The 22,088-nt window shown below is 40.4% G+C and overlaps 2 protein-coding genes across 13 annotated transcripts in view; one reads left to right on the forward strand and one right to left on the reverse strand.

The window, feature by feature from the left end:
* RHOT1 (ras homolog family member T1) overlaps nt 1-22,088 on the forward strand; it is an 83,937-nt gene that overhangs the window by 41,467 nt on the left and 20,382 nt on the right. For all 12 annotated transcript variants that reach the window (XM_028836194.2, XM_028836190.2, XM_028836193.2 and 9 more), the window contains 9 exons: nt 257-358; nt 9,425-9,523; nt 10,352-10,460; nt 11,202-11,322; nt 13,917-14,001; nt 14,375-14,520; nt 16,081-16,181; nt 17,887-18,017; nt 19,039-19,122. In XM_028836194.2, the coding sequence (XP_028692027.1) occupies nt 257-358; nt 9,425-9,523; nt 10,352-10,460; nt 11,202-11,322; nt 13,917-14,001; nt 14,375-14,520; nt 16,081-16,181; nt 17,887-18,017; nt 19,039-19,122 (978 nt within the window). The remainder of the gene's footprint in view (nt 1-256; nt 359-9,424; nt 9,524-10,351; nt 10,461-11,201; nt 11,323-13,916; nt 14,002-14,374; nt 14,521-16,080; nt 16,182-17,886; nt 18,018-19,038; nt 19,123-22,088) is intronic.
* Nucleotides 21,355-21,905, reverse strand: LOC144335433 (intraflagellar transport protein 20 homolog). The gene has a single exon (XM_077970762.1). It carries the CDS (start codon nt 21,759-21,761, stop codon nt 21,363-21,365), a length of 399 nt encoding a protein of 132 aa, XP_077826888.1. The 5' UTR covers nt 21,762-21,905; the 3' UTR covers nt 21,355-21,362.

Below are 22,088 nucleotides of genomic sequence, written 5' to 3' on the forward strand. Positions count from 1 at the left end.
GGTTTTAAATAGGGGGGACAATGTGGAATGGAATAAATTTCCTGCTCTTTGTAAAGTCATGTAAACCAAATAAAACAGAGAAGTTGGAGTTGGCCTCTGAGCTCTTTCTAGACATTCATATTGTGATGTCCACAAAGATGCATTTTTCATTTTTTTTCAAGGAATCTTTCTTTTGCCATATGGTGATAGTTTGAAAATTGTTTTTAGCTCTCCTAATTGATTTCAGAGTGTAAAATTTTAATTTTATTTTTTTCAGTGTTCAGCGAAAAACCTGAAGAACATATCAGAGCTCTTTTATTATGCACAGAAAGCTGTTCTTCATCCTACAGGGCCCCTGTACTGCCCAGAGGAGAAGGAGGTAACAGGCTATGTTTATAGGGGCTGGAATGTGTATGTAGTAACTCGAGTAAGGTAGTGATTTTCAGTATTTGTGTAGAGATTAAACTGCTAAAATTTAAATTTATTGCTTATTAAATGGTTACATTTACCAGGTACTCTTCTTCAATGACATTCACATTAAATATTCATAGTATTTTCCACATCAATGGAATCTAATCAAGTACTGCTTCAGGAAGTGCCAAAACAGAAGAATTGGCAACAGTAACAACAAAAAAGTCCAAAGACTTAGCTAATGGTCTTCTTGTTTTGCTACTATAAAATCTACAAATTGAAAAACACACACAAACAAAAATCTTATATAGTTTTTTGACATAGGCGCAACGTAATACAATGTGACTACTCCTTTTGTTTTTGTTTTTTTTTCTTTTGAGACAGAGTCTCACTCTGTCACTCAGGCTGGAGTGCAGTGGCACGATCTGGATCTCGGCTCACTGCAACCTCCACCTCTGGGGTTCAAGTGATTCTCATGCTTCAGCCTGCCAAAGTAGCTGGGATCACAGGCATGCGCCACCATACTCAGCTAATTTTTGTATTTTTAATAGAGACAGGGTTTCACATGTTGCCCAGGCTGATCTTGAACTCCTGACCTCAAGTGATCTGCCTGCCTGGGCCTCCCAAAGTGCTGGGATTACAGGCGTGAGCCACTGCGCCCAGCTGCTTTTGTTTTATAGCTAAGAAACACAGTAACTCCTTATTGAAATATCCAAAATTTAATATTTTGCCATAGACATTGAAAAACTAAATCTTTTTGAGATATATTTCAAGTACCTTAAAATTCATCCTTTTAAAGTTATACAATTCCGTGGTTTTTAGTATATTCACAAAGTTATGCAATCATCACCACGCTCTAATTTCAGAAGTTTTCATCACCCCAAAGAGAAACCCTGTACCCATTAATTAGCAGTCACTCCCCATTGTCCCCTTACTCAACCCCTGGCCAGCACCAATCTACCTTCTGTCTCTGTGGATTTGCCTCTCTGGACATTTTATATAAATGGACTTATACAATATGTGGTCTTTTGTTTCTGGCTTCTTTTACTTAGCATAATATTTTCAAGGTATATCCACGTTATAGCATGTGTCAGTATTTCATTTCTTTTTATGGCCCGATAATCATTTTATGGATACACCAAGTCTTTGGTGGGTTTTATTTTATTTTTATTTTTATTATTTTTTGAGACAGAGTCTCATTCTGTCACCCAGGCTGGAGAGCAGTGGTGTGATCACAGCACACTGCAACCGCAAGCTCCTGGGCTCAAGTGATCCTCCCGCCTTAGCCTCCGGAGTAGCTAGGACTATAGGCGTTCGCCACTGTGCCCAGTTGATTTGTTTTTTTTCATTTTATTTTTTGTAAAGACAGGATTTTGCCATGTTGCCCAGGCTGGTCTCAAACTCCTGGGCTCAAACAATCTTCCCGCCTCTACCTTTGCCTCCAAGAGTGCTGGGATTACAGGTGTGAGCCACCACACCTAGCTGGATACATCATATTTAGTTTATCCCCATATCTGTTGATGGATATTGAGTAGTTTCTACTTTCAGGCTATTATGAATAGACTGTTGTAAACATTCAATACAAGTTTTTGTTTGAACACTTGTTTGGTTTTTTTTTTTTTTGAAGACAGGGTCTTGCTGTCACCCAGGCTGGGGGGTGCAGTGGCATGATTACAGCTTACTATAACCTCAAAATCCTGGCTCAAGCAGTCATCCCACCTAAACCTCTCAAGTAGCTGGAAGTATAGGCACACACTACCCATACCTGACTAGTTTTTCTCTTTCTTTCTTTTTTTTTTTTGAGACAGAGTTTTGCTCTTGTCACCCAGGCTGGAGTACAATGGTGCAATCTTGGCTCACCACAACCTCCGCCTCCTGGGTTCAGGTGATTCTCCTGCCTCAGCCTCCCGAGTAGCTGGAATTACAGGCAAGGGCCACTACACCCTACTAATTTTGTATTTTTAGTAGTTATGGGGTTTCTCCACGTTGGTCAGGCTGGTCTTGAACACCCACCCTCAGGTGATCCTCCTTCCTCGGCCTCCCAAAGTGCTGGAATTACAGGCACGAGCCACTGCTCCTGGCCTGTTCTTTTTTTTGGGGGTCAAGGACTTACTGTGTTGCCCAGGCTAGAGTGCAGTAGCGCATTCACAGCTCACTGCCCCCTCAACTTCCTGGCTTCAGCAATCCTCCCACCTCAGCCTCCCAAATAGTTGGGATTACATGTGTGTACCACCACATCCAACTAATTTTTGTATTTTTAGAAGAAGATGGGGTTTCACCATGTTGCCCAGGTTGGTCTTAAACTCCTAGGCTCAAGCAATCCACCTGCCTTGGCCTCCCAAAGTGTTGGGATTACAGGTGTGAACCACCATACCTGGCCTTTTTTTTTTTTTTTTTTTTTTAATTTAGAGACAAGATCTTGCTTTGTGGCCCAGGCTGGAGCAGAGTGGTGTGATCATAACTCACTGCAGCCTCAAACTCCAAGGCTCAGGCCATCCTCCCACCTCAGCCTCCTGAGTAGTTGGGACTACAGGCACATGCCACCGTGCCCAGCTAATTTTTAAATTTTCTTGTAAAGTCAAGATCTCACTATGTTGCCCAGACTGGTCTCAAACTCCTGGCCTCAAACAGTTCTCCCATCTAGCCTCTCAAAGTGCTGGGAGTACAGGCCTGAGCCAACACTCCTGGCCTGTTTTAAATTCTTTTGCATACATTTAGTAGTTGAATTGCTGAGTCACATGGTAATTGTATATTTAACATATTGAGGAACCAGCAGCTACTTTACACAATGACTGGACCATTTTACATTCCCACCAGCAGTGTATGAAGGTTCCAGTTTCTCCACATCTTTGCCACATTTGTTATTTTACTTTTCTTTTTTGGTTTATTATAGCCATCCTAGTAGATGTGGTTGGGATCTCATTGTTTTGATTTGCATTTCCCTGATGGCTAATGATGTTGTGTAATTTTTCATGTGCTCATTGGCCATCTTCTTTGGAGAAATGTCTATTGCCTATTCAAAGTCCTTTCCCATTTTTGTTTTAAAGAGACAGGGTCTAACTGTCATCTAGGCTGGAGTACAGTGGCATGATCATGGCTCACTGCAGCCTCAACCTCCTGGACCCAAGCAGTCCTCCCACTCAGCCTCCTGAGTAGCTGGGACTGTAGGTGTATGCCACCACACACAGCTAATTTTTAATTTTTTTTTGTAAAGATGGGGTCTTGCTGAGTTGCCCAAGGTGGTCTTGAACCTCTAGCCTCAAACAGTCCTCCTGCCCCAGCTTCCTGAGTAGCTGCCGTTGCCCATTGTTTAGTTGGGTTGTCTTTTTTTTTTTAAGTTAATTTTTCTTTTAAGAAGCAGGGGCCAGGTGCAGTGACTCATGCTTGTAATCCCAGCACTTTGGGAGGCTGAGGCAGGGGGATCACTAGAGGCCAGGAGTTCGAGACCAGCGTGGCCAACGTGGCAAAACGCCGTTTCTACTAAAAATACAAAAATTAGCTGGGCATAGTGGCGCATACCTGTAATCCCAGCCACTCATGAGAATCGCTTGAATCTGGGAGGTGGAGGTTGCAGAGAGCTGAGATTGCACCACTGCACTCCAGCCTGGGCTACGGATTGAGACGTTGTCTCAAAAAAAAAAAAAAAAAAGTCTTTGCTATATTCCCCAAGCTGGTCTTGAACTCCTGGCCTCCTCCTGCCTCAGCCTCCTGAGTAGCTGGGATTACAAGTGTGAGCCACCACACCACCACACCCAGCTTGAGGTGGTTGCTTTGGTTCTGTTTGTCGAGAGAGGTATTGTTTTTAAGAATAAAAAGTTGCAGATCTCTTTCAGGAAAAGTTTATAGTATAAGTGAGTGGTTAGCAAACTGACTCATGGGCCATATTTGGCCTACCACCTGTTTTCACACAGTCTGTACACTAAGGAAACATTTTATATATATATTTTTATATATATATATTTTGAGATGGAGTCTTGCTGTGTTGCCCAGGTTGGAGTGCAGTGGTATGATCTCAGCTCACTGAGTTCAGGCGATTCTCCCACCTCAGCCTCCCAAGTTGTTGGGACTACAGGCATGTGCCACCACATCTGGCTAATTTTTATATTTTTGGTAGAGAAGGGGGTTTCACCACATTGGCCAGGCTGGTCTCGAACTCCTGACCTCAGGTGATCTGCCTGCCTTTGCCTCTCAGTGCAGGGATTACAGGCATGAACCACTGTGCCTGGCCATATATTTTTAAATGATTGAAAAAAAGTCAAATAATATTTTGTGATAGGTGAAAATTATGTTACATTCAGATTTTATGATTTCATAAAAATAAAGTTTGACTGTAACATAGCCATGGTCATTCTTTTATGTTATCTGTGGCTGTTTGCGTGCTACAAAGGCAAAGTTTAGTAGTTTCAATAGAGTTTATATGTGCTACTCTCATCTCTTCTCACTGCTGCTGAGTGTACTACTAATTGCGCTGACACACCTAGACAGCATTTCAAGTACTATGTATATCACTGTACCAGGACCTTTTATTTATATTCATTGCATACCCATCATGCCAAAACATGAAAATAATAATAAAGTATTTTTTTAGATGGGAAAGCAGATAAATTTTCCAGGTTCGAATTACAGTTCCAGCATCATTTTTTTAGACATCGGTGCAAATGCAAAGGAAATTTCCATATTTCGTAATCCATTTAACTATGCAATTGAGTTTCCATTAACCTTCAACTGGAATTGATTAATCTGCATTGTAATGACACGCTAAAAGGCAAACATCAAGAAAAGAATCAAATATAATTTTATAAATACCTTGTGTTCTATTGAAGTCATAGGTTTGTGGATATGTACCAGTATTGGCAGTATATATTTGTGCAAAAAGACATTTTCAAAGATGGGACATGTAAAATGTCAGTACAGATCAGCATTAACATATAAACATTTGCAATTAATTTTCATGGTAGACAACACTAACTTTGAACCCTAACAAAGCAAAATGTTTTCCTTCCAAAAAACAATTTCATTCTTCTCATTAATAAATTTGTGTTGCAAAACTGTACTCAGTTGTATTTTGAGTTTTATCAGAAAAACTTGGTAGAAGTTTGATTTCTTTCTTACGATGTAAGTACCTAAATGACATGCTTAACTTTGCCTGTTGGCCCCAAAGCTTAAAAAATTGCTGTGTGGCCCTTTACAGAAAAAGTGCCAACTCCTAGTATAAATAATTAATTCGAGTTATCCCTTAATCTGATTCTAGTTTACTCTTATTCTTGGTTTACTTTTCCTTAGTTAGGATTCTTCTTTCTAATTTACTCTGTTCTTTTCTTTTCTTTTTTTTTTTTTTTTGAGACGGAGTCTCGCTCTGTCGCCCAGGCTGGAGTGCAGTGGCCGGATTTCAGCTCACTACAAGCTCCGCCTCCCGGGTTTACGCCATTCTCCCGCCTCAGCCTCCCGAGTAGCTGGGACTACAGGCGCCCACCACCTCGCCCGGCTAGTTTTTTGTATTTTTTTAGTAGAGACGGGGTTTCACTGTGTTAGCCAGGATGGTCTTGATCTCCTGACCTCGTGATCCGCCCGTCTCGGCCTCCCAAAGTGCTGGGATTACAGGCGTGAGCCACCGCGCCCGGCCTCTAATTTACTCTGAATCCAGTATTTCCCAAACTTACCTCATCATAATAGTCACTAGGTGTTACTTGTTAAAAACATAGATTCTGGCTGGGCGCGGTGGCTCACGCCTGTAATCCCAGCACTTTGGAAGGCCAAGGTGGGCGGATCACGAGGTGAGGAGATTGAGACTATCCTGGCTAACATGGTAAAACCCTGTCTCTACTAAAAATACAAAAAAATTAGCTGGGCCTGATGGCAGACGCCTGTAGTCCCAGCTACTCAGGAGGCTGAAGCAGGAGGATGGCGTGAACCCAGGAGGCCGAGGCTTGCAGTGAGCCGGGATTGCGCCACTGCACTCCAGCCTGGGCGACGGAGTGAGAAGACTCTGTGTCAAGAAAACAAAACAAAACAAAACAAAAAAACAAAATACATAGATTCCATTCTGATTCAGCTAGGTATTTTATGTATGATAAAGGAAATTTGGGAAACAGTCTTAATACTGTGGGAACTGTTACAGGGATTTACCTCTGAGGCCTTAGCCTAGCAGTATATGAAATCCCCTCTATTAGTTTGTTCTCAATTTTTTAATTGCTACTTTGTTCTCAGGCCTGTTATTTGTTCTGCTAATCTGTTAATCCCTCATCCCCATCCCCATCCCATAAGAGTTAAAATATCTACCACCATCTGTTACTCAATTCTTAGGTGGACCTGAGTGAGAGGTAAAAATTTCAACTTTTAGACTATACCTTGTTTTACACAAGTACAAACTTTAAATTGCCTATAACAGAATCTTTTATTTAAACAACAATCTTTTCGTTTCCCGTTTCCCGCCTCCCCTCCCCTCCCCGCCTCCCCTCCCCGCCTCCCCTCCCCCTTCCCTCCCCGCCTCCCCTCCCCCTCCCCTCCCCCTCCCCTCCCCCTCCCCTTCCCCTCCCTTCCCCTCCCCTTCCCTTTTCGAGATGGAGTCTCACTCTGTCTCCCAGGATGGAGTGCAATGGCATGATCTCAGCTCTCTGCAGCCTCTGCCTCCCAGGTTCACACGATTCTCCTGCCTCAGCCTCCCAAGTAGCTGGGATTACAGGCGTGCACCACCATGCCTGGCTAATTTTTGTATTTTTAGCAGAGATGGGGTTTCATCATGTGGGCTAGTCTGATCTAAAACTTCTAGCCTCAAGTGATCTGCCTGCCTTGGCCTCCCAAAGTGTGTGAGCTACCATATCCAGCCAAATACCATAATTTTTTACAGCTTTATTAAGTAGAATTTTTAATACTTTTTAGTAGTCCTTTTTTTGATGTTACATTTTCAGGTGGTTAGTTTTTAAATATGACATTGGGCCAATACCTTAGAGTTCTTTTCAAGCTTTAATGAAAAGTGTGTATATTGTTGGCTGGGTGTGATGGCTCATGCCTGTAATCCCAGCACTTTGGAAGGCTGAGGCAGGCAGATCACAAGGTGGGGAGAGCGAGACTATCCTGGCTAACATGGTGAAACCCCGTCTCTACTAAAAATACGAAAAATTAACTGGGTGTGGTGGCACATGCCTGTAGTCCCAGCTACTCGGGAGGCTGAGGCAGGAGAATCGCTTGAACCTGGGAGGCGGAGGTTGCAGTGAGCCAAGATTGCACCACTGCACTCCAGCCTGGGCAACAGAGCAAGATTCCGTCTCAAAAAAAAAAAAGAAGAAGAAAAGTACATTGTTTATTTTTCTTAAAATTACTTTTTGAAAATGTACCCCTTTATTATGTGAGGAAAAATCACTTAGACAAAATAAAAGGTTATCTTTAGGTTCTGTTTTGTGTATTATTCTTGCTGTTGCTTCTTTTGGAAACATTTAAATTATTCAACTTATTTTAAAGGAGAGTAAATGAAATATAACAGTGTAGTTTTTATTAATCTTTAATGTCTAACATTAGGATCACATTTATAGAAGCATCATCTTACCATTCATTATTTTAAAGAATAAATCACCTGTGATTGTAGATGTTATAGTCCATTTAGTACTCTTTTATAAAGGAAGCCCCATTAGATGCTTTCTTTTTTTTGAGACGGAGTCTTTCTTTGTCTCCCAGACTGGAGTGCAGTGGTACCATCTTGGCTCACTGCAACCTCTGCCTCCCAGGTTCAAGCGATTCTCCTGCCTTAGCATCCCAAGTACTGGGACTACAGGCATGCGCCACCACACACAGCTAACTTTTCTACTTTTAGTAGAGATGGGGTTTCGCCATGTTGGCCAGGCTGGTCTCGAACTCCTGATCTCAGGTGATCTGCACTCCTCAGCCTCCCAAAGTGCTGGGATTACAAGTGTGAGCCACCACACCCAGCCTCAAATGCTTTCTAAATGTTTGACTTCTTTTTCTCATTTCTTTCTAATCTCTTAGTATCTTAAGTTTTATCTTTTTCTCACTATATCAAATTACTCTCCCAAAGATCCCATTTAAAACAAGAATAGAAGGGGTTATCTGTGTATGTTTGGAAGATAATTATTTTCTTTCCTATTTTTAAAAGAATTTCTTTTCTGCATTTGAGTTTGATAGCATGATCAAAGCTGTCATCATTACCATTTTGTAAGTTAATAAGTTTATATTTCCTCAGCTTGACATGTCATTTCTCTGATTTAGGTAGAACCATAGGAGATCTATTTCCAAGCTTAGACAAAATTCGAAGCTCTCCTTGAAGTTTTATTCTCAAAATTATTGACAGTGATTACCCTATAGTGGTTATACAGTGAAGAAGCATGTGGGCCTTATTTTAAAATAGTCATTTATTTATTCTATCCATGATGAATCATAAAACAAAAATGAAGGAAATTGTCAGAATATATTTCCAGCAGCATTAGTCATAACAGTTTTAGAGTCACAAAAGGCAAAGTTCTTTTTAAAGTATAAATTCTTATACTAGGAAGTTAGTAAAAATTTTTTACACTTACTAACTAGTGATAATTTTGCCACTTGTTTGTGAATGAGCGTATTTTATTTTCCAGCTTTAACATACACACAGGGGACAGATCAAAACAAATCTCATTCTGCTACCAGAAGGTGGATGGTCAGAAATCGGAAGTTGAGGGGAAAGTCCTTAGTAGTTTTATAAGTCAGTTCATATTGTCTATGGAATGACAGAAGATATAGATAAATAAATAGTTCTTCTTTATGTGACTAGAAAAATGAATCCCTCCTAAAGATGAACTTCTCCTTTGCCTGTTCTTAAAGGATTTGTGGTCATAGGGGGAGAGCTTGACCATTCCAATTATCAGTCCCAGCAAATATTGCCTCATTTACTTAAAAAGGTTTGCATATAAAAGTAAATGGCTTTGCTTTAGTTCATTTTTTCATGTTGGTGGTATTTGATACTGTGTAAAAACAATCAGAATTTTTCTCAGCATTGCTTATGAAAATCACAGTTTAAATAATTACTTCTTTTCTCAATGATTTATAGATGAAACCAGCTTGTATAAAAGCCCTTACTCGTATATTTAAAATATCTGATCAAGATAATGATGGTACTCTCAATGATGCTGAACTCAACTTCTTTCAGGTAATGGTCCTTTATTTCAGATATTTGCATATCTTTTTTTTTTTTTTTTTTTTGCTGAAAGCTATAAAATGTATTAGCTTAAACAACAAGAACAGTATGTTATAAACATAAGTTTCTTTCACATAGAACTATCACATCAACCTATATATGCCTTTACTTAGTCTATAAAACTCTCTTATGCCCAGGAATTGAGGGGATTTGGTAGCTTCATTTTATGGTATAAAGTGGGTGTGTTAAGGATGACTTGGAGTCTGAACTCTGAATCATTTTGCTTTCTTAGTTTTGAATAACATAGCTACACAAATAGCCCTGTGTTTTAGATACAGGATGGAGGGAGTTGGAAATATTTCTTTCTAAGTATGACATGTTTTACTTTTGTTTTTTGAGATAGAGTCTCGCTCTGTCACCCAGGCTGGAGTGCAATGGTGTAATCTTGGCTCACTGCAACCTCCACCTCCTGGGTTCAAGTGATTCTCCTGCCTCAGCCTCCCAGGTAGCTGGGACTACAGGCATGTGCCACCACACCCAGCTAATTTTTGTATTTTTAGTGAAGATGAGGTTTCACCATGTTGGCCAGGGTGGACTCGATCTCCTGACCTCATGATCCACCTGCCTCAGCCTCCCAAAGTGCTGGGATTACAGGCGTGAGCCACCGTGCCCGGCCCATGTTTTACTTAAATAATACAAAGTGGAGACTATTCCTAATGTAGAATATGTTTCTTTGGTTGCAGTTATTGGATTTAATGTTGCTTTGTAGATTACCATTTTATATTATTTGTGGTTTTAATGCTGGTTTGTTTTTAAATATATTTTTATGTTTTTTGCTAGAGGATTTGTTTCAACACTCCATTAGCTCCTCAAGCTCTGGAGGATGTCAAGAATGTAGTCAGAAAACATATAAGTGATGGTGTGGCTGACAGTGGGTTGACCCTGAAAGGTAGGTGAATGGTATTTTTCCCCCTTTTGAAACTTAATATTTTCAAAATTTGGCAGAAGGTGAAGGTCTTTATTGCATTATTTATACTTTAAGGAAACGTTAATATTTACTAGTATGCCTAAAGTCTGATTTGGATATTTACGAGTTGGGAGGGACAGACCATTGTTGGGGATTATCATCTTTACTACCAGTATAAATTAGAGGTGGGGAAATTGGTTGGATCTCAAGGATACAGAGGTCCACCTGAGGGAAGGAGATATCTGGAACAAAAAAAAAAGTGTCTTAAAATTCTTCCTACTCATAAACAGCCTTTAAATAGTCATTATTTTTAGGGAATTTTGTCTATGGGTCAAATTCACCAGTATAGAATGTTCCCTGGAGAATATATTATAGAGGCACAGTGAAGTTAATGAGATTGAAAACCAGAATTTTCCATGACAAAAATAAACTCAAAGATCTGTAGAACACTACTCTTGTATAACTTTGTGCATGTCAGTATATTCCTTGAGATGTAATGTTGGCCATTTCCTCCTGTGCTGTCTCTTGCTGAGCTGGGTGTATATGTGAAACAACTCTGAAATCAGCTGTTTCATTGAGATACTTGTGAATTTTGTTTTGTTTTGAGCTTTACAATGCAAAGCTAGCATCCATATGTTCATGAATCTAGTTCTTGCCATTATGTTACATGCTTTTCTCCTATGTGACTCTGTATCCTTTATTTACTAATTTACTTTATTTCAGGTTTTCTCTTTTTACACACACTTTTTATCCAGAGAGGGAGACACGAAACTACTTGGACTGTGCTTCGACGATTTGGTTATGATGATGATCTGGATTTGACACCTGAATATTTGTTCCCCCTGTATGTACTTTTGGTTTTGTTTTGTTTTGTTTTTTAAATTTTTTATTGAGACAGGATCTCACTATGTTGCCCAGGCTGGTTTTGAACTCCTGGGCTCAAGTGATCCTCCCACCTCGGCCTCCCAAATTGCTGTGATTACAGGCATTGAGCCATGCCTAGTCACCTTTGGTCTTGTAATTGATTTTACTTGCTAAATATTTTTAAGGTTGATTTAGCACACATGGGGAGGTGGGCTTTAAGCTAATTGGGAATATTTTAGAATTATAGCAGAGCTTTATAGTAGGATTTCTCAACCTCAGCACTATTTTGGACCAGACAATTTTTTGTTGTGGATGTCCTGTGCAGTATAGGATGTTTATCACATCTGTAGAAGTCAGTGATACCTCCAGTTGTGACAACCAGAACTGTTGAGAAATTGCCAAATGTGCCCTCTGAAGTGAAATTATCCCCAGTTGAGAACCACTGATTCCCTCATGACTCAAACTTTTCCTCTTCTTGTGGAGACTACAAGTATCTTTTTTTGTTCGTTTTACTGAGGAAGGAAAAATAAGATGCTAGACAATAAACTTGTTTTGGGAGTCAAGAGATCTCAGAAATATGCTGGTTAACATTTTTCTTACGTTGTTCTTCTCCCTTAGTTTTATAGCCTGTTCTTCTTAGCTTAAGTTGAAGTCGGTATTTTCCTAAACAGCTTAAGTTGAAGTAGGTATTTTCCTAAACGACTGGTCTATTTGTGGTTCTTTTTCTTCTTCTTTCTTTCTTTTTTTTTTGAGACGGGAATTTTGTTCTGTCGCCCAGGCTGGAGTGCAGTGGCGCAAGCTCTGCCTCCCGGGTTCACGCCATTCTCCTGCCTCAGCCTCCTGAGTAGCTGGGACTATAGGCGCCCGCCACCACACCTGGTTAATTTTTGGTATTTTTAGAGAGGCAGGGTTTCACCGTGTTAGCCAGGATGGTCTCGATCTCCTGATCTCATGATCCGCCTGCCTCGGCCTCCCAAAGTGCTGGGATTACAGATGTGAGCCACCGCACCCGGCCTTTTTTTTTTTTAAAGAGACGTCTCATTTTGGCTAGCTCACTGCAACCTTGAGCTCCATGGCTCAAGCAATCCTCCCACCTGAGCTTTCCGAATAGCTGGGACTATAGGTGTGCACCACAATGCCGTCCCCTCCCCTCCTTTTTTCTTTTCTTTTCTTTTCTTTCTTTTCTTTCTTTGTTTCACTATATTTCCTAGGCTCATCTTGGGGCCTCAAATGATCTTCTTGCCTCAGCCTCCTAAGGTGCTGGGATTACAGGCCTGAGCCACCATGCCTGGCCCGTTATTTTCCTTTGATAATACTATGTTTAAGTTCTGTTTGTTTAAAAATAGACCCAGTGCCATCCCCAAACAAGAGACTGCCTTGTTGCAGGATCCCTCTTCTATATCCCAGGGAAGCGAGCTTTTCAGGGATGGTGACTTCCCAGGATCTGGCCTCAGAGTTTTCAGTCATTCTTCATTTTTTCATTGGCACATTACCTTCATGGTGCTCTGTTATTTTAGCATAGCACCTCCAGCTATCTATGTAATGGTTCAGAAAGACTGTTATTTTTTACTTCTCCATTTTTGAGGAAGCAAAGTTCTTTCTGATTAGATTCCTAGTCCATTAATCAGTTCTAAACTGAAACTTCCTTTGACTAAGTTACTAAATCTTGGCTCAAGTTAATTTCCTAGATTTTTCAATAAATATATACTGAATGAATGAATTTGTTATAGGACTCTCTCATAAGGTTTTCTTTTCTTGTGTCATTTATGTGAATAGATGAATTCTATGGGAGGTTGCTTATTGCTTTAAGTATGACAGTTGGGAAATTCCCTGTCTTATGGCATTGTGGCTTACACTAATCATCTCTTTCAGTTTTTTTTATCCTCTTTGCCTTTAATTTTCTGCAAAATAACTTCCTGGAGCTACTACATGAATCTCTCTATCTTTATGGAACCTTCTTCCTCTCTCCTTCACATTGCTGCTAGAATAGTGGATAAATAAATAAAAATTTGGCTCTGTTACTTCCCTTCAACCTGCTTTTCTGATATTTAAGAAAATGGGCCTGGTACAGTGGCTCATGCCTGTAATCCCAACACTTTGGGAGGCCAAGGTGGGTGGATTGTTTGAGCCCAGGAGTTCAAGCCAGCCTGGGCAACGGGGTGAGACCCCATCTCTACAAAAATACAAAAATTAGCCAGGCATGGTAGTGTGCGCCTGTGGTCCCAGCTACTCAAGAGGCTGAGATGGGCAGATTGATTGAGCCCAGGAGGTCGAGACTGCAGTGAGCTGTGATCGTGCCACTGTACTGTAGCCTGGGCAACAGTGAGACCCTGTCTGAATTTAAAAATGGGAAAGAAAGAAAATGTTGTTACTTTGGAATGAGAATTATTATGACTTTTCTGAAGAGTGGCAAAATCACTCCAGAGAGTTTCCTTGGGAAGTCTAAATGATACCAAGTGAAGATATTCTTGTAGATGGTATTACCTCACAAAAGACTTGTTGCAGTTTTATATTCATTTCTTAAATTTTAAAATTTGAGTAATGATTTATTTTACTCTTGAATTTTTTCAACAGGCTAAAAATACCTCCTGATTGCACTACTGAATTAAATCATCATGCATATTTGTTTCTCCAAAGCACCTTTGACAAGCATGATTTGGTAAGCCTTTAGCTGTAATTTTCCATAATATATAGCAAAATATTTTTCAGTGAATGATATAACTCTGTTCCCTGAGCTATGGGATGTGTATGTCACATAGCCAAAAACTGCTTAACCTCTCTAAGTAAAATTCACAAAAATATTTTCTGCTGTTTACCTTTGTTGTTTTCTCAAGATGAAAATGTCTAATTTCTAATAGACTCTCTTATCGGTTTTCTTATATACACGTGAGGAATTTTCTTGATAAAATGTAAAATTTCTTGTCACTTGTTAAGTAGTTTTAAAAAGCATAGCTTTACTAGATTGGGGGACTTTTGTGTTGGAAATTAGTATCTTCGCTATCTAAACATTATGTATCCTTGTGTTTCTTCAGGATAGAGACTGTGCTTTGTCACCTGATGAGCTTAAAGATTTATTTAAAGTTTTCCCTTACATACCTTGGGGGCCAGATGTGAATAATACAGTTTGTACCAATGAGAGAGGCTGGATAACCTACCAGGGATTCCTTTCCCAGTGGACGTGAGTATAGAGCTCACCTCTTTCCTCTAGAGTTGCAAATAGTTTAAAGTTATTATGTATTACATTTGTTACTTTGTAAGCTTGTAAGACCTTATGAAATGCTTCAATCATAATTGCCTCTAAGCAAGATTAGCTGCTGATATCTCTAAGATGAACTATAAATGTTCTATAAATTTATCAGGAAGGGACTGTTTTATTTTGGATGATGTATTTTTAGTAGAGACAGGGTTTCACCATGTTGGCCAGGCTGGTCTCGAACTTCTGGCCTCAAGTGATCTGCCCGCTTCAGCCTCCCAAAGTGCTGGGATTACAGGCATGAGCTACCACGCCTAGCCTTTAATGAACTCTTAGTAAGATTTTGTGAGGATTTGTCTACAACCTAGTTATAGCATGGTTGATATTATACCTAGGGTATTAAGGGAATCTTCTGGTCTTGCATAGTGACATAATTGCTTTAGCCTTAACTGACTCAACATTAGGATCTTTTCTTTTTTCAAATATGTAAGAAAGGCTAATTTCAGATTATTTTTGCACCTTTGTCACTTTTTTTTTTTTTTTGAAACAGAATTTCGCTCTTGTTGCCCAGGCTGGAATGCAATGGTGTGATCTCAGCTCACTGCAACCTCAGCCTCCCGGATTCAAGCGATTCTCCTACCTCAGCCTCCCGAGTAGCTGGGATTACAGGCATGCGCCACCACACCTGGCTAATTGTGTATTTTTAGTAGAGATGGGATTTCTCCATGTTGGTCAGGCTGGTCTGGAACTCCTGACCTCAGGTGATCTACCCACTTCAGCCTCCCAAAGTGCTGGGATTACAGTCATGAGCCACTGTGCCTGGCCACCTTTGTCACTTTTTCATGTGTGTTTTATTAATTCCTCAACTGGCTAATATTTGAAAATATATTAACTTTATATTAACTTGGAAAGTAGATCACGTAAAATATCCCCACTCTATCACGATTTTACCAGCCACTCACTGCTTATCTTTGTGGCCTTGGTGTTTCTGGGCAGATGGAGTAGAGAGAGGAATTTCCCGCCATCTTGCATTCTTCTCCCTTTTCTTCTCTGCTTTAAGAATGGCAGTGTAGGGCCAGGCAACGTGGCTCATACCTATAATCCTAGCACTTTGGGAGGCCAAGGGGGATGGATCACTTGAGATCAGGAGTTCGAGACCAGCCTAGGCAACGTGGCGAAACCCTGTCTCTACTAAAACATTTTTAAAAATTAAAAAATAAATTAGCCAGGCTTGGGGGCACATGCCTATAGTCCCAGCTACTTGGGGGGCTGATGCAGGAAGATCACTTGCACCCAGGGGGTTGAGGCTACAGGGAGCTGTGTTTGTGCCATTGCACTCTAGCGTGGATGACAAAGTAAGACTCTGTCTTTCAAAAAAAAAAAGAATGGCAGTGTAGGAAAAACTATGGTTGGGCACATAGGAAATTAAAGTAGTCTAGACAAAAATTATCTAGGTGTGGTGCATAAAGTTTTTTAGCTATTGGATTTTTTTCCCATAAATATTCATTTAGGAATTTTCACATTTTAAATTCTTTTCTTTTGTAGGCTCACAACTTATTTAGATGTACAGCGGTGCCTGGAGTATTTGGGCTATCTTGGCTATTCAATATTGACTGAGCAAGAGTCTCAAGCTTCAGCTATTACAGGTAAGTATCTAGATACTGTTCAGCTCATGATTAGAGATTTGCACTCCATTTTCAAACGTAACAAAGAGTAAGAATAAATTCATCTTCATTAGTCTTCCATCTACACTCGATTAGTTTTCCTTGTGATCTGATCATTTCTTTTGTGTTGAGGTGTTTGATTTTACTGTTTATGAAAAGAAAGGAAGAGTAGAGACTTAGCTTCAAGTCTACTCCCTGGGGTTACTCCACTGATGAAAATGAAGAAGAGCTACGGGCATTAAAGGATTTACCAGTTGATCTTGCATTTTAATTTTCTTTAAACATTAAAAATAATGCCTATTAACTGTTTTCTGTATTAATACAGCTTTCACAAATCTTGTAATGTAAGCCAGGCATTCTTGCCAAGGAATGTGCACCACTTAAAGTAAACCAAATGTATGGAAATAGCAAGTTAAGGAACTGATCATTTCAAGAGTTTCTTATATCCCTGTTGGTGGAAAATGTGCCATATCTTACGGGAAGCCCTAGCACAAGAAGACAGCCTTTCTTAAATTGACAGAGCAGGTACCCTTTAAAATACTTCACCAATTAGACAGTATTTAATTCAACACCAGAAAATAAGAAAATAGTCACTAGCCAGCCATGAGGTTCTTTCACTCAGCACATTGTTTACCAATCTTTCTGTATCAGTAAGTATACTTTATATATCTTAATGTTAATAATGTGTCACAATATGGATGTTCTGTAACTTATTTAACTATCCCATAATTATATATTTTTATCATTTTTGGTTTTTTTCTACTATCACTAGTATCTCTGGTGAGGTCTGTAGTTCAGTCTTCAGGTATAGCCTAAGGAGGTTGTTGGTTTTGTTGTTGTTGTTGTTTGAGACAGAGTCTCTCTCTGTCACCAGGCTGGAGTGCAGTGACGAGATCTTGGCTCACTGCAACCTCCGCCTCCTGGGTTCAAGCGATTCACTTGCCTCAGCCTCCCAAATAGCTGGGACTACAGGCATGTGCCACCATGCCCAGCTGATTTTTGTATTTTTAGTAGAGATGGGGTTTCACCATGTTGGCCAGGATGGTCTCAATCTCTTGACCTTGCGATCTGCCCACCCTGGCCTCCCACCGTTCTGGGATTACAGGTGTGAGCCACCGCGCCAGGCTCTAAGGAGGTCTCTTTACCTCAGGAAGGGTTACCTGCTGTCCTGATGATACAGCATTGTTTTCTGGCATGCCTCTTTTACAGTTTACATTTGAAAGGATGGCTAACCCCAAAGTGTGTGTCCCTTTTCCTTTTATGGATCCAGCTCCAAGAGAGTGCAGATTTGAAATAGCATCTTTTAGTTTATAATATGTGACAGTTTATCACAGAAAAAATTAGATGGAATATAATGTTGGCTATATTCTTAGTAATTTTCATTCATTTGTAGAATATTTTCCTTATGAAAATACACTATTTTATGATGAAATAAATGTTTGGTTACATGACATTCACGTTCCAGTCAACTTTCAGAAATGCATTTTTCCACTAACTGGGGCCCTTCTGCATTCTATGTACTTCATTCACATACAGCTTGACTGTCGTACAATATGTTTGTTTATAGATCAACTACTTCATAAAAATGATAAGCAGCAATGCCCTATTTTGCAAAAGGTGGAATGGAGGCTCATTGAATCTAAGTGGTATATATTTAGTGGGTTTTTATTATTATTATTTTTTTTAGTAACAAGAGATAAAAAGATAGACCTGCAGAAAAAACAAACTCAAAGAAATGTGTTCAGATGTAATGTAATTGGAGTGAAAAACTGTGGGAAAAGTGGAGTTCTTCAGGCTCTTCTTGGAAGAAACTTAATGGTGAGAGTTCTTGTAAAATACAATTTTATCTAACAAATTTTTATATTTACAAGTTTATATGTTTTCGTAGCCACTGACATTTTTAGATAATTAGTAGAACTCAATGGCCTATATTAGTCAAGTACAGTCTAAATGTAACAATAATCCTGTTGAACTGTCTTTATCTTTGTTTCATTGATATTAGCTCGTTCATTTGTCTTTTTTTAACCAGTGTTTAAATGGGCATTAAACGACTATAGATGTGAAAGCACCTAACACAGTTCTTGGCATGAAGGAAATGCACAGTAAATATTTTGAATTGAATATTGTTATCTAGTTCTTACTACTCCCTTGAGTAAGAAGAAGACGACATATTTCTTTTCTTCTTCTTCTTCTTTTTTTTTTTTTTTTTTTTTTTTTGAGGCAAGGTGTTGTTCTGTTGGCTAGACTGGAGTTCAGTGACGTGATCATGGCTCACTGCAGCCTCAACCATCTGGGCTTAGGTGATCCTCCCAGCTCAGCCCCCAGAGCAGCTGGGACTACAGGCGTGAACCACCAGGCCCAGCTAATTTTTGTATTTTTAGTAGAGATGGGGTTTTGCCATGTTGCCCAGGGTGGTCTTGAACTCCTGAGCTCAAGTGATCCTCCCACCTTGGCCTCCCAAAGTGCTGAGATTACAGGCATGTGCCACCACACCCTGCCGACATATTTCTAGTTGGGTATTCATCTCGATCAGACCAAATTATAGTATAATGAAGATTGCCAGCAGGTGGCTCTAGAATATACTTGCAGTAATAGGAATAGTTTCCTTCCTTTTTAGCTACTGCTTGTACTTTATGCAGAACAAATACATCTTTTTATTTTAGGTCTTAAGAACTAAGAAACATAAAATCAGTATCTCCTTTATACTGATAAGTAGTACACAGTGTAGGGAAGAATGCCCTTTTATTTATAACACACCTGCACATATACACAGAGGTGTTTGTGTATTGTTGAAAACTAGTTACTGCAGATATTGAGATTTTCGGTGTTCTGTTTTCAGAGGCAGAAGAAAATTCGTGAAGATCATAAATCCTACTATGCGATTAACACTGTTTATGTATATGGACAAGAGAAATACTTGTTGGTAAGAAATTCTGTGGCACACAAAAATTTCTAATTATTGGGTACATTTTAAAATGGCTCTTTGAAAACAAATTGGCTTCAATTGAATGACTCTATATAGAACTTGTGTGTGATTTTTTTTTATATATTTCTTTAGAAAATTATAAAATTTTTTATTTTTTTTTATTTTTTTATTTTTTTGAGACGGAGTCTCACTCTGTCGCCCAGGCTGGAGTGCAGTGGCCGGATCTCAGCTCACTGCAAGCTCCGCCTCCCGGGTTCACGCCATTCTCCTGCCTCAGCCTCCCGAGTAGCTGGGACTACAGGCGCCCGCCGCCTCGCCCGGCTAGTTTTTTGTATTTTTTTAGTAGAGACGGGGTTTCACCATGTTAGCCAGGATGGTCTCGATCTCCTGACCTCGTGATCCGCCCGTCTCGGCCTCCCAAAGTGCTGGGATTACAGGCGTGAGCCACCGCGCCTGGCAAAATTTTTTAATAATTTCTTTAGAGACACAGTCTTAACTATGTTGTCCTGGCTAGCTCTTGGGCTCAAGGGATCTCCCACCTCAGCCTCCCAAGGAGCTGGGACTACAGGCATGTGCTACCAAGCTTGATTTTATTTTTTTTCATCTGGTTTATTCATTAGAATTTTAAGTCTTTTTGGCTGGGCGAGGTGGCTCATGCCTGTAATCCCAGCACTTTGGGAGGCCAGGGCAGGTGGAGCACCTGAGGTCAGGAGTTCAAGACCAGCCTGACCAACATGGAAAAACCCCGTCTCTACTAAAAATACAAAATTAGCCGGGCATGGTGGCTCATGCCTGTAATCCCAGCTACTCGGGAGGCTGAGGCAGGAGAATCGCTTGAACCCGGGAGGCAGAGGTTGTGGTGAGCTGAGATAATGCCATTGCACTCCTGCCTGGGCAGCAAGAGCGAAACTCCATCTCCAGGGGGAAAAAAAAAGAATTTTAAGTCTTTTTATCTATGTGATAATTGCATAGGTATAGATATAAATAAAAATTCATCTATTGGTACGCTTAATTGCACATTAGCTATACCACAATAAGAAAGTGGAAGAAAACGGGCCAGGTGTGGTGGCTCACACTACCTAAGACTGGGTAATTTATAAGGAAAAGAGGTTTAGGCCAGGCGCAGTAGCTCATGCCTGTAATCCCGACACTTTGGGAGGCTGAGTCAGGTGGATCACCTGAGGTCAGGAGTTCGAGACCAGCCTGGCCAACATGGTGAAAGCTTGTCTCTACTAAAAATGCAAAAATTAGCTGGGCATGGTGGCACGTGCCTGTAATCCCAGGTACTTAGGAGGCTGAGGCAGGAGAATTGCGTGAACCTGGGAGGCGGAGGTTGCAGTGAGCCAAGATTGCGCCACTGCGTCCCAGCCTGGGCGACAAAGTGAGACTCCACCTCAAAAACAAAAACAAAAAAGGTGAAAAAAATGAACTCCCCTTTTACTTTCTTCTACTTCTATTTTTTTTTTTTTTTTTACTTTAAGTTCTGGGATACTTGTGCAGGTTTGTTGCATAGGTCAACCCATCATCTAGGTTTTCAGACCCACATGCACTAGGTATTTGTCCTAATGCTCTCCCTTCCCTTGCCCCTCAGCCCCCGACAGGCCCCGGTGTGTGATGTGCCCCTCCCTGTATCCATGTATTCTCATTGTTCAACTCCCACTTATGAGTGAGAACATGCAGTGTTTGGTTTTCTGTTCCTGTGTTAGTTTGCTGAGAATGATGGCTTCCAACTTCATCCATGTCTCTGCAAAGGACATGAACTCCTTATTTATGGCTGCATACTTCTATTTTTTAAAAAATTATTTCCTGTACTATTGACTAGAAATTAATATGAAAATCCTGCTAATGCTTGGTAGTTTACCTATAATCTGAATCAAGTTTATTTAGCAGGGAAGGGAATATTTTTTTTTTTTTTTTTCCATTTGAAAACAAAAATGTATTCTCCTTCCAAAGCTTTGTGAATTTACAAAAAAAGGATGAAAGTTTACAAACTGCTTAGTTCCAATTAAGCATAAGAAGTGAGAACGTACACTGTAGGGCCACCAGCAGCAGCTGTGCACTGATGTTTAAAACTGGCTCCCCCAGACTTGTAGTGCTGTCTTCAGGGGGCTGCGTTCCTTACACGCCACCTCTTGTGACAGGTCATTGGTCAAGCCGCTGGAATGCTACAGAGGTTTTTTTGGTTTTGAGGGGCTTTTTTTGTTTTGCCTTCCTACTATAAAAGTGAAATTTTCAGTTCATTTCTGAAAAATAAATTGGTCAATAAATTCATTTTGTTCTGCTTCTACTTTACACAAAGCTTCATATTCAACCCGATACCTTTCTAGCTGCATTTTCTTTTCTGCTATTAGTGCTTGAAGTTGCTGCTGTTGAGCTTCTCTCTGCTTTGCTATAGATTTGAGCAAGTTCCGAGCACCGATGGCCTTCATCTTTTCATTTTCTGCTTCTTTTGCAAGTTGATCAACAAGCTCAATTAAACCACCAACTATTTTCTGAAACTGGCCAATTTTGTCCACAAAGTCTTTGCACTCTTCCTTCAGCTCTATGGTCTGCTGGGTAACCTCTGGGTCCAACACCCGCAGCTTGTTCAGTTCATCAAAGTGCAGCCCTGCTTCACCCAGGATGTCCTTGGCCATGGCTGCCGGCCCAGCGGCGGCAGCGCGCTGCAGCCTAGGCTGATGTAGACAGGCAGCTTCTCCCGGGTCAGCGGCAGCCGGTACCCAGTCAGCCTGCCACGGCCGCTGCCACGGCTACAGAACCTGTTTACCCATGACGTCACTACCTTCCTGACCCCAGGGAAGGGAATATTTAACAAATATGTTAGCCTTAAAAATGTATAGGCTACTCTAGGCACACTGCCTGTGGGTTAGCCCTGCTCTGCAAGTAGCAATAAAATCAAACAAACAATAAAAAAAGTACAAAAGAAGGGCTGAAAAGATACCATGAAATACAGTAGAAGGACA

Source organism: Macaca mulatta, chromosome 16 (assembly GCF_049350105.2).
Source record: "Macaca mulatta isolate MMU2019108-1 chromosome 16, T2T-MMU8v2.0, whole genome shotgun sequence".
In the NCBI taxonomy this organism is placed as follows: domain Eukaryota; kingdom Metazoa; phylum Chordata; class Mammalia; order Primates; family Cercopithecidae; genus Macaca; species Macaca mulatta.

Excerpts from the sequence above, each read along its gene's own strand:
- LOC144335433 (XM_077970762.1), bottom strand. The coding sequence starts at position 21,761 with ATGGCCAAGGACATCCTGGGTGAAGCAGGGCTGCACTTTGATGAACTG.